General features: G+C 41.9%; 1 protein-coding gene across 10 annotated transcripts in view; it reads right to left on the minus strand.

The window, feature by feature from the left end:
- Positions 1–13,383, minus strand: part of LOXHD1 (lipoxygenase homology PLAT domains 1) — a 183,675-nt gene that overhangs the window by 133,490 nt on the left and 36,802 nt on the right. For all 10 annotated transcript variants that reach the window (XM_082075766.1, XM_082075769.1, XM_082075760.1 and 7 more), the window contains 3 exons: positions 11,790–11,904; positions 1,410–1,490; positions 422–606 (listed from right to left, as the gene is read on the minus strand). In XM_082075766.1, the coding sequence (XP_081931892.1) occupies positions 422–606; positions 1,410–1,490; positions 11,790–11,904 (381 nt within the window). The remainder of the gene's footprint in view (positions 1–421; positions 607–1,409; positions 1,491–11,789; positions 11,905–13,383) is intronic.

Here is a 13,383-nt window from a genome sequence, read left to right on the forward strand (position 1 = left end):
TACCCTCTGGAGGTATCTTCCACCTCCCAATTTCTCTGTTCACTGGCTACAAAGAAAACTCAAATTAGTGAAAACTATACAACTACATTTTATACAGAATCATAGAATCACAGAATGGTTTGGGTTGGAAGGGACCTTCAAAATTCACCCAGTGCCACCCCTGCCATGAGCAGGGACATCTTCACCAGCTCAGGTTGCTCAGAGCCCCATCCAGCCTGGCCTGGGATGTCTCCAGGGATGGTTCAGCCACCACCTCTCTGGCCAACCTGGGACAGGCTCTCACCACCCTCAGGGCCAACAATTTCTTCCCCACGTCTAGCTTGAATCTCCCATCCTTTAGTTTAAAACCATGGTCATCTGAAAGCAACCCCATCTGTTCTGACAGAACACCAGAAAGTTGAGCTTTTTGGAAAACCCTTACTTTTGGGCACATCCATGGGATTCAGGCTGCCGATGAGGTCTCTGACATACAGCCCATCCCCATCCTCCTTGCTCAGCCAGTTGTTGCAGGGGAAGTAAAACCGGAGGTGAGGTCTGTTCATGTCGGTGACGATGACACGGTCAAGGAACCAGCCTGCGTTCAATCCAGTGTTGTCGTGCTCAATCCTAGAGGAAGAACAACCCTGGATTTGGTACTTTGATTAAGACTGGCCACTAGCACTGTAATTTTGTGGAATAATTTATATTAGGCAAGGCTAGAGGAACCATACCAAAAAATGCTTCTACAGACCTGTCTATCTGAAGTGTTTCATAGGACTTATGGGCTTTTTCAGGGTACTTTGAAAATAACAACCTTCCATATAAATTTGTGGTTAGATATCATAGGTGTATATGTGGGCTTTTATCTGCAATGCACACAAACATACACATATCTGCATGCTCATTCAACATATGCATTCATTCACTTCACCCTGTATAGATAAAACATGAGTGTCTCTCCTCCTGCCCTGTATCCCTTCTGCTTTTTTCTCTTCTTATTCTATTTTACCTATTTCTTCCCATTTTCCCAGCCTGCTTTGTACTACTTACTAATTTTTAATTTTATATAGGTCAGTCAGATGGTGGTTAAACATAGCAATTATCATTTACATTATACTAATTTAGTAAAACTCCTTTTACCTCCATCAGGACATAAAAACAGCCCTAAACACCTTCCTCCGTGATTGCATATGACAGAAATACAATTCTTGGTGGGGAGCGTGGATAGCTATAAGTAATACCGCAGGTGATTTCACGCTTCAGTTCAAATCTTAGGCAGTAAACAAGCTTTTACCACCCTTTAACTTCACCTTGATAGGAGCACGTTAGCGAATAATGAATAAAACATGTCAACGCTAAAGCCTCTACAGCCCGTCATTCGATTAGCGCCTTGCAGAGCAAGTAGTGTGGTAGGAACGTTGTGCGGGTACCTTATTTTCTTTATTTGTCCAACGTTATTGGTTTTTACTCTGAACACGTCTGTTTTGCTCCTCTCAAATGCCGTGCTGCTCCTGTAATACACACACACCAAAAGCTATGGTAAGAAAATAACAACCTTGTCAGCAAGCACATGTTGTGGCCTGACAGAGTGCTAGTGTTTAAGGATGAAGAAATGTCATTTCTAGCACTGGGTAGACCTGCTTCTCTGTGCCCTCTTTCCCATGACACATTTTGGATGACATTTAATGGACTTTTTTTTCCCTTCTTGATCTCTAAGAGTCCTTCCAGAGGGTGAGGTGTAAGCTTTGGGGGAAATGCAATGCTGGCCCAAGCAGATGCAAACCTTGGATCACATTCCATATCACCTCCAAGAATAAAATATGACAAAGTTTTTTCAAAATCCTCAACTAAATCACCCATAGATGTAAAATCTGGGGCAATCTGTAAGACTTTCCCATCACCAAATGGCTTTCAGAGGTGTCTAAAAATGATCTTCAGCAAAGATATTTCATTGAAGTGTCAATGAAGCAAAAATGAAGAACTCCAACTTTTTGGTAACACCTTGTCTGTGATTCCTCAACTCTGCTAGCCCACCCATTGGTTGCTAAAACAGTGGTAATAGAAAAAAAAATCAAAATGCAAGAGCAGGCGAGGGTGAAAAGTGCTCACTTGGAGTGGTAGAGTCAGATCTTTGTTTTGTCCTTGTATATGAGCACTTGTTGGCCAGCCAACGTGGAAGACCTTGGTGAATCAAGACACCTGCACATCTACCTCATATGCTGTGTCCTGCTCTCAGATGTGTCCTCTCTTGCCATCCCAGCCCCCAGTATCGGGTAGACCAGCTCTTGGTGATGCAGCAAAGGTGGCCCATAGCCTGACAGGTTCCCTGCGGAGCTGCAGATCTGCCCAGAGCTCAGCCAGAGATAAAAACATCCAAATGCATAAAAAGTTTCTTTCCACTCCCATCTTCCAACATTTTTTAATGACTATTGGAACTCCCTCTGCAGCTTTCTCATGTGATTTGTATCTCATTAGCCTGTAGAACAGGAGCTGAGGGAAGACCTCTCTCGCTGCAACTGCCTGAAAGGAGGTTGGAGCCAGGGCGGTCGGGCTCTGTTCCCAGGAACAAGTGACAGGACGAGAAGAAACAGCCTCAAGTTGCTCCAGGGGAGGTTGAGGTTGGATCTTGGGAACAATTTCTTCCCCAAAGGGCTGTGGGGCATTGGAACAGGCTGCCCAGGGCAGTGGTGGAGTCACCATCCCTGGAGGGGTTGAAGGGACACGAAGGTGAGGTTCTCAGGAACATGGGTTAGTGGTGGACTTGACAGTGTTGGGTTAACAGTGGGACTCAATGATATTAAGAGTCTTTTCCAACCCAAATGATTCCATGATTACATGATTTTTTCAAAGCAAAATGACTGTAGGACAGGGACCAGTTTGTTTGTTTGTTTACGAAGTGTTAAGTGTGTAGTTTGTATTTCACAGGTGCAAGTGGAAGGCAATATACAGTATATAACCCAGGTCAGTGGATGAAGAATTTAATTCCCAGTTCTGCCTCGAGCCTGTGGTGTGATCTTTGGCAAGAAATTCTATCCCCTTTGAGCTCATATTTTCCACAAAAACACTATGAATAACACCAAGGCAAAACCCATCCTTTCTATGAAGACATGATGTCTCCCACCTGCCCTCCGTGATGGACCCAAATTTCACCTGGTCCGCTAAGCATTGATGTTGATGATTCAGCACAGTAAAATCCACGAGTAATATTAAAAATAACAAGAAACTGCAGCACTTCAGCAGCATAAAGCCGCAGTGACAAGCAGCTTGTACTCAGAAAGTTAATGAATATTAATAATCTGAGCAAGAGGGTTAAGCTTTTTCAGCTCTCTTTTCCACATCACAGAAGGATCTGCTCACACCTTGGTTTAAATGTTATTTCATATTGTTCTGGAAATGTACGCACAGCCTCCTCCTCCATCCTGCTGTTCCAGACATCGCACCAGGACCATCGCTGCTACATGCAAAGGCTAAAACAGTTAACCTTGCCGTGAAGACAAGAGACAATTAAATCCAGCCCAGCCTCCCCCAGTCTGGCTGTCAGAGAGAAAACAGTCAGCGAGTGCAAGGCAATTAGTTTGTCAGGCTTGAGCGAGCATCGTAATGACAGCGGCTTCTCCGTGCATCGGCTCCAGAGATCAATGCACCACTGCAGACTGCTACGGAGAGGGCACAAAAATATTAAGTGAGACTAATTAGCCCAAAGCTTTCCATGCACTAGTCCCAGTGATTGCTGGTTTACAGCAGTCCTGCCACTGTGCTGGGCTGGTTTTGTTACTGGGATGGTGGGACAGTGGTGGGGAGGAAACCCAGTATTGGAGGAGCACCAGGCGAGCATCCAAAAGTGCCCATCAAGCAGATGCACCTTGAAAGAGCTTGGGGAAGCATTTGGAAAGGTGACTGTTGTCCAGGTGTCAAACTCCTGGAAAGCCTTGCTGTTGAAAAATAGGAAGAACCTGATGAGTCTCTTCTCTGGAGGTGAATATGCAGCATCTAGTATCTAGGCTAGACATGAGGAAGAAGTGTTTGACACAGAAGGTGTCAAGATCTGTCTTAATAAGCTGCGCCTTCAGAGATGGTGAATAGCTCCTTAAACCAGGGGTTCCAATTGGAAATGCAAATTACAAGCACAACGGGAGTGTGGGGGATGCTGATGAAGAAAGATCTTCACATTGTTTTTGTCCATGAACACCTCTACCAAAACACAGTGTTAGTGGGGGAGGAATGCTGAAGAACCTTTACATGGTTTTGGGCTGCACATCATCAGAGGCAGCACCAAGGATGCAAGACTAGACATGAGGAAGAAATGTATTACAGTGGGGGTGGTGAAACACTGGTACAGGTTGGCCAGAGAGGTGGTGGATGAACCATCCCTGGAGACATCCCAGGCCAGGCTGGACGGGGCTCTGAGCAACCTGAGCTGGTGAAGATGTCCCTGCTCATGGCAGGGGGGGCACTGGGGGAGCTGGGAAGGCCCCTTCCAACCCAATTCTATGATCACAATCACAAAAAAAATTGAAAGCTTTAAGGAAAAAATCCAATCCTTCCTTCTAACATTGTTCTGATTTTTCTAATTAAAAGGGAACAGGAAAAGAGAAAGAATACCCCATGGTGGATAGCTATACAGAATTTTATTAAAAAAAAGAAATTACATCTGGGCCATCTCAGAGTCTGATCCAGGCTGGGGCAGGGGTAAGAAATTCATGGCCTGATTACCATAAGGAGCTCGTTACACCAAACAATGCACCATGCTGGCTTGCACAGCTTCAGTGACAAATAACGCAGTGAAAAAATTGAGTTGGAAATTGCAGCACTGAATTTCCAATGTTGAGGTTGACTGGGTTTAGACCCAGGGACCGGGCACGGCTAGCCATAAGCTTAGTCTGAAGATCAACAGAATTTCTCTTGGAGTTTCATTGTTTGGCTGGGATATCAGGCTAGGGCAACTTCAGAAACATGTTTTAATCAGGTTTTTTATTTCATGTATTTAATTTGCTTTAGCAGCTCTATTTTTTATAGTCTGTTGTAGTGCTTTACTGGACTACTTTGTAAGAAACACCCAAGAAACTTCTTCAAAAATTATTATATGACATTCTCAATTATATTTGGTATCTGAAGCTGTTTTCAGATTGTTTTGGTTGAATGATTACCTGCAGGCTGCACTACTCATGGTACTGCAAATGTGTAGTGATTTAGAACAATATGTCCCCTGTTTGGGTAAGTGTGCTAAAAAGCAGCACAAGAAGTTGTGTGAATTCAAGGAGAGTATTTATAAATCCCTGCTTGCATCTCTTCTGCAGGCTGTTTGCACAGACAACAGAGCTGGTAGCCTGGGCGTCTCACTACTGCTTGGTATGTTGACAACAAGAAATCCTTAATGATGCAGTTTTAAATGCAAGACTACATAAACACACTAATATATATATATATATATATATATTTAATAAAAGGAAATTAACCAGAGCTAATCTCACCACCTAAATGAAAGTCACATTTGAAACTGAAATTCTGAATATTTGTAGAAAATGGTCTTCTGATCAGCTAACAGCACCCTTTCCAGAGCTGATCTCTTAGGAACAGAGGAAAAACCTAGGTACTGATCGCAGCGGAGGCATAAAAATAATAACCTTTAGCAGTGACAGAGTAACCTGAACAAATTTATCTTTGGATCACTGCATTAATGGTCATTTAAATCGCCTTTCTATGAGGCATTTTAGCTGACAATGCTTTGTACACACAGAACCACCTGCAAAAGCACAGTGGATGAAGGGCTGCACAGAAGCACGAAGTGTTACGGCGGATGTCAGTTTGAACAGAATTTTAAAGACCCTTCATTAAATCATCAGAAAGGATCAATTCTTGGTGGCATCTCCCTGTGTTTCTACCTGCAGATCCCCCTGCTCCTGCCAGTGACATTTAGCACCAGCAGGAGGGAGTTGGGTACCGGGGATAATTTCAGAAGGTCACACAGCAAAAACCATCCTACCGCCTGTCACCCACTGGGAAAAAAACACCGCCGTTTGCATTGCTTGTTGTCTCACAGGAGGTGAGTTTCTCGTGGAGTAGGGGTGGTTTTGACATATAGAGGTGACAGGGATGTGCACTGGTTTGTCCCTGTTGTTTTACTGGCTTGAAAATCCAGACAGCTTTGCTCATCCTCAGATTATCCAACATACATTATAGGCTGGGCGCATTTGAGTTGTCAGGCCTCTGGCTAGGACAGCAGCTTGCCATAAGATGCAAAAAGCTGTTGGAAAAATGTTTGCAATGTGTTTGCCTCATTCTTCTGTTCCTCCCTACACATCCACCGTCAATCACTCCTGGAGAGAGGACACCGACCTGGATGGATTTACAGACAGTAAAAAAAACATATGTTCAAACCATATTTACTCCTAACACAAGCTCCAATAGCAGCATCATTAACTTCCTTCTTGGAGTAACAAATACTCCAGGGAGTCTGGTCTGCAAATATTTTGCCAAGACTCTTGTCATGAAGCTGACAACATCCATCAACGAGTGGCTGGAAACAACACGTGAAGCAGCACATGTCCAGAAATGCTCCAGATGGAGAGGAAACCAGACGAAAAGCACAGTGACCACAAACGTCTCTGTACCAAGGACATTATTAACCTGACCAGCAGGAGGAACCCTCCTTAAACAAGCACAGAAGAATTACTAAAAGAAAAAAAAATGGTCCCACTTGAAAGGATTTAATTGAATGAGATAAATTGCTCAGGGGTGTAGCAGCATGATGACACCCAGGACCCAAACACCAGCCTAAAACAGCGAGAGCCTGTGTCCGAACTTAACCTGAAACTTTACAAAATGCAGTAGGGCACATAAAAAAAGCCTCTGTCTTACCCATAAGCATCCACAGTATAGATTTTAATAGCCTTAATGGTACACGTTGGATATAGGCTCTTTCACTTTGTGCTGCGTGGAGCAGTAGTATCTTAATACCACTTTTCCATCTTTGGTGGTATGATTTGCATAAAGAATACTGTGGTATTCAGTTTAGATAATCTTAGCTATGCTTTATGTCTTTCTTACGAGCAATTTGGTTGCTATTTTCTGGAGAAACTGTGCAAAGCATGCTCAGCATTTCCCAGTACTAAATGACATTTTGAATTCCATCTACTTCGCCAAATTTGGGGGCAAATTTTACTTTGCTGAAAATTTCTACCCTATTCCCATGGAGAAATATTTTTGAAGATTTTAATGAGAATGAGCTCAGATGTTTTTAAGCTAAGATTAGTGATCTGGGGGCTAGAGACAGGATTTTGAGCAAGGCAGAAAAGTTGACTTTATTCCAAGAAGACACCTTATAGTCACCCCATGGGAAAACTGGCCAGATTTTACAGTCCCCAGCAGGGATCTGGTCTAGGAGCTAAATTCCCTTAAAATTCCATATGTTTTTAGCAAATTCCTGTTTCTCCCTCTGAGGCTTGACCTTCCTTGTGGCTAGCATCACCAGCTTCTATGTGCATAGCTGCAGGTGGATTATAATTCATATGTACACCAGTTCTACCAACTTTTATTTTTAGGTTGCCCAACACTGCTGGCTGATGATCCTCTCAGGTGGTTTTGTTCCTGAAACGCCAGACAGAGTCTCACCAATATGCCTGAGCACGAGAGAGAAGAAATTTCCCTTCCTGAATATAGACTCCGAATTGAGCTGTCACTTAACACCGCACGAGGTTGTTAAGTCTTCAGAGTGTGGCCTATGTGCTGCAGGTTTGTACAGGCACAAATCAGACTACGGTTAGATACATAAGCAGCTTTAACATAGGAAATATCTTGTGTCATTAAAGGGAAAGTATTGCAACTTATTTCTCAAGAAGTGCTTTAGCAGCGGTGTGAGGAGCCTTCCTTCACTGCACCTGGGGTTTGTTTGCTTCTTAGCCTCAACAGCCCCTTCTATACCTATTTTCTAACACCTCCTAACTCATTATATTAACTATTCAGAGTGAATAAGCTTGCTTCTCCATATTTTATTTATTCCAGAGCAGTCGAACAACCAAATCAGATCTTCGGCAACTCAGTATGGCTGAGCTGTAGTAAAACTACAAACATCAACATCCTCTAAAGACCATCACTGATACACTCTGCAATTTATCTATTTTTGCTAACATTAGGAACAGGAACAGCTCTGTCTGGTGACCCAAGATGGCTGATTAAAGGTATTCAGCATAGAAAATAATAATAATAATAATAATAATAATAATAATAATAATAATAATAATAATAATAATAATAATAATAATTCAATGCATGGTCATCAAATTCAGTAAGATGCCAGCTGTCACTTAGCAATTACTTCATCTTTCTTTCAGATTGCCATAGTTGCTAAATCTTTTCTATCCTTTTTTTTTCAAGAAAAGTCTCCCTGTGATTATTTATTGCAGTTGTCACAAGCTAGACCAGGTAAGCCTGACACAGAAAAGTGGATTTAATTACACTAACAATAAATAAATATATTTACAACTAAACACTGTAAATGAGCTGCCAGCCGCGTTCCCGGCTGAGTTTTGCAATTGATTCTATCCTACTTCAGCCCCAGCACGTTGGAAAGCACATGAGCAGTAAAAACATGACACTGTAGGGGATCAGCACTGTTTGGTATGTGTTGGACCATAGATAAGCAGCTTCTGCCTGTGGAAAAGGTCTTGGTGACTACCAAGATACCATCCAGCAATGTCTGGGTGTTCACCCATGATGGAGCTCATGGAAAGAAACTTGTTGTGGTCAGGCTTTTGTCTTCTGGCTGAGCTGTATCTGGTTCAGGATGGCAGGTGGGGACCCAGAGAACTTTTTGAGCTGGGTTTTGAAGTGAGATTTTGTAAAGAGCAGCCTATGTTGAGCAATGTTTTGCCAGGACCCATTCACCACCTCTGGCACCAATGGGGAGGTGTCACTATCCCCCCAAACTGGCAGAAAATGACTGCAAAGGAGGATTTATTCCAGTACCTTCCAGACCCAAACACTACTTGGCTAAACCTACTGGCCTAAATAAATGCATATTTTGGCAACAGAGTTTGGGTGTTGCCACTTCCAGAACTGATGTTTGTCCTGACAAGTCATGATAAAGATTTGTGTCTGTTTTTCACAGTTATCTTACTGTTGGCCAATGTTAAAAACACATGATATTTCATCAGCTTGCCATGTCTTCCCTTTACCGTGCATGACAAAAAGATCTGAAATGTCATGTATTTCACTACCAGCACACAATCACAAAAGAAATAAAAAACAATTATTCTAACCAGAAGCTGAAATAGTAGTAACATCTTTAAGCAACGCATGATATTTTAGTTTTCTGTCATACACGGGGAAATATAAACACCTATAAAATGTCATGCATTTGCAGTCATAAGTGAACTCATGTAAACATTTTGTTGAAAGATGCATGAGATTCCATCCTTTTGCCATATTCATAGAGCTGCATAATAAATTTGGGGCCAAACTGACTATTTCATGTTTTGTTTCGTATTTAGGAGAGAAGACTATCAATTAAGCACATCTGCAGACACTCCTACACTTGGACCAGCTTTTCTCTTGCAGTTCCTCGATGAAGCACTCTAAGTTGCCAGGCTTTGCTTAGAGATGCAGAAATTTTGCTGATATTTGGGAAACCCCCAGTGGAAAGCTGTAGTTGCAGGTCTAGCGGTTACCTCCTACAGGACTGGTTTTAAAAGCCCTGAACTGCAGAACATTATCTTCCTGTGCCTTTCATCCTTGCTTACCAACTCCTCAGCCATCTGCTTTCTGCAGCAACAGGGACCAAGCCCAAAGTGCTAACCCAGGTCTGAACAAGCTCAGACTGCTGCTGCTACAACCTAAAAGCATCCCTGTGTGTCACTTATTTCTTTCTTTAAAACAAAAGTAGTGAGTGCAGGAGGTGAGTTTAAGGTCACAACTGATTAAAAAAATCTATTTTGGAGATCTCTTGTTTTCTTCTCTAAAGAATATAAAGTTGTGGGTTTTTTTGGTTTTGTTTGTTTGTTTGTTTTCTGGAAGGTAATATTTGGATTCTTTCCATCCCTGGAGACATCCCAGGCCAGGCTGGACGGGGCTCTGAGCAACCTGAGCTGGTGAAGATGTCCCTGCTCATGGCAGCGGTGGCACTGGGGGAGCTGGGAACGTCCCTTCCAAGCCAAAATATTCTGTGATGCTATGATTCTATGATAAAGCCCTTTCACAATGAAATGGCACTTTATGTAAATTCTGACCACAAGGAAACTCCCTGGAAAGCAGATGTTGCTTTGATGGCTTTGCCAAATACTACAAGGCAGATTTGGGTGCTTGAAGCTCTTTCCACAGCAGAGCTGCTGCTGCTCCCAGATCTGATACCAACCTACTGTGGAACTATGCCATCTTCTACCTGCTTGCCTCCATTTTCTTCTTTATTAAATCAAGAGAAATGGTATTCAGCTTTATAACTTCATTGGGATGTCTGGATGGAAGTCACAGAACAAAGACAAAGCTTTTTGTGCACATATATCATAAATAATCATCAACTTCTCCCTGGTGTTTCTAGAGATGCTGGGATAATGATACTCCTTTGCTTAGCTCTGATTTCTGAATTTCGAATATGGCAAACAGGGCTGAAATTTCATGTATTTTCTTTACCATTCCCATATCATTTTCTTTACAGACTCTCATTTGAGTTGCTTCACTGGGAAGAGAAGCTCTTTTGAGGGTAAAATTTAAAATAGCTGCAGGTACCTCTTGTCGGTGCTGTAGAAATGGAGAAAATGTGAAGTTACCGTGTGACAATTAGCTCAGGATTAAGAATTTCTGAAACACATTTTCAAGAAAACCAAAACAATAAGAATATTGAAAAACAGAGACACACAGCCTCTGCTAGACCCTGTGGAGAAGGGATTTATGCTTTATCTTAGTGTAATTGTCTTGCTAAGGGAAAATTAGTACATGCAGAGCTGGGTCTTTGTTATGTCACCTTGCTTTCAAGTGACCTGAGCACCTGCTTGCCCTGATGCTCACCTTTTCTTTTTTTTTTTTTTTTTTAGGTAAAAAACCCCTCATAGTAGGTCTTAAGAATGAAAAGTCTCATAGTAGGTTCTTAAATTAAAAGGTATGGTTTCCCTAAATTCAACCTAGTGATGAAAATTGAGAAGTTTCAACCTGAGGGTGGCATTGGCATCAGAAAGGCAGAACAGTGCAACCACAATGGTGTGCAACCACAACGGTGTGCAACCACAATGGTGTGCAACCACTACAATGTGCAACAAAGCACACACCAGATAGAATGAAAACTACCTAAATTAAGAAACATCTTAAAATCTTCCATTTCTGCTTGTCTCAGGTTTCCTATGGCTGGGTGTGGGCGGTTGCCCATCAACAACTTTACTTCAAACCCACTGAGTTAGTCTTCAGAAGCACTCAAGGACACTTATCTCTGCACCTGACTTAGCATGGAGACCTCAGTGGGATTTAGGCACACGAACACAACCCATCATACCCACCCCAACAAGCAATGAATATTCTCAGCTTCTAAATTGGGATGTCCTAATTTAAGCTTTAAGAAACGCAAGTGTCCCCAGCACCTTGCAAATGCAAGTCTTGCATAAAGTGGATCTGCACACACATTTACACCTACAGAAAGGAATGCAGGTTTGCAGGGGATTTGGTAAGAAATATGCAATGGGAAAAATTCAGATTTCCCTGGTGATCTTGAAATACCTTTTAGATTTATTCCCTTCATGTCCATCAGTACAATATTGTGTTTCATCAAAACGCTATAAAAGTTACTGAGGAACAGGCTTCAAGGATATGATTTCCTTCCAGATACTCACTTGCTTGTGAGGTGAGTCTTGGGAGTGATCCCATGCTCTCCAAAGAGTGTAACAAAGACATTGGCATCGGTTCCTGCTCCCCGGACATCTCCTGTCACTGTCACCACCTCATAAACTGTGCAAAGAAAAAAGAAAGATCAGGACAACAGGAGAAATCCATCATCTTATACATTATATATTCAAGTCACCCCCAAACCTGAGCTGAAATACAGACCCTGGAGATGGATCACTGCACCCACCACCAAACCCAACCTGTCTCTTTGGACAGGACATAGTCACTGCTGAGGATCAACACAACTGGTGAAAATCATTACATCAAACTAAAACTGCTGGAGGCGCTTTACATGGGCAGAAAGGGATGGAGTTAGGATGGGTTTTGCTGAAAATAAAGCACTTCTCTGTGAACACATCACCTTCCCTACCATAATACTTGTGTGTGTATTACATATAACAGATGAATTTATGTAAGTGTTAGAGTGAAGCTGTTGAGCCGTTTTTCATTTATGCACATCGGCGCAATGCACTCTTTCTTGTTTGCTTTGATAATACATTTGTATGAAGCTGAGAAATCACTACAGCCAGAAACTTTGCATTTCAGTTGTTCTAGAGATTTTACCAGAGACCAAATGGTATATCATGATGAGAATAAGGTAGGAAAATGCTTAAATTAGAGTCTCAAACCTCTATCAATTTATCTTGCCAAGCAGTAGATTGAGTGGTTACTTTATTACCACATATCAATATCTTCTTGGGAAAGACACAAGTTAAAAAGTGCCTTTTATTCAAGTGAAGAAAGGCATGAAAAGATCCAATGGCTAGAAGGTAAAGCTAGATAAATTCAAATTATGGTCAGACACACATTTCTTAAGCAAGATGATGAGTGAAGTTAGAACAAGACTTAAGGCTTGAAAATAGATTGCCTTTCTGAAGGACGTCTTTGTTGGTTCAGTACAGAAGGAACTGAAAGAAATTATAAAACTTTGCCTATGGCCACACTGAGCATCCTGATGGTCCTTTTTGTCTTTGGAACACATGATGGTCATTAGCTAATAACAATATTTCAGGCTCAGACCTGTAAGCTGGAGGAAAGGCTAAATTTTCATCATTTCATCTTGCTCTGCCTGACTGTGAAGTGTGTGATTTCTCAGAACTAATGCTGTAAAAATATCAGCCTTCACAGGTGTATCACAACTGTTATCTATTTTGTTAGTGCCCATCTTTCCCTGACTACAACACATATATATATATTCAAAAGAGATAAAAAATGTATTGGGACTCTCTACTCTGAGCATCAGACGTTTTCCCCCATGAACACTCTTCCCGCGAAGTATCACAGAGAATAAATTAGATCACCATTTTAACTGAAAATCATGGAGACAAGAGTGCTAGAGCAAAAGCCAGGCCACTTGACTAAAACAGATTAGAGACTGCTCCTCATTTCCAGCAGCTCTGCTGCGCTGAGACAGAAAAATATATCGCAATATTTTCCTAACCTTACCTTTCTATGAATGTAAATAGGATGGGAAGGAGACATTGTTATAATAAATACACTACGTTATGAGCTGTGCTTGGCTAAATTTTAAGAATCCCTTGG

This window comes from Streptopelia decaocto (assembly GCF_964273445.1).
Source record: "Streptopelia decaocto genome assembly, chromosome: Z".
NCBI classification, from domain to species: Eukaryota; Metazoa; Chordata; class Aves; order Columbiformes; family Columbidae; genus Streptopelia; species Streptopelia decaocto.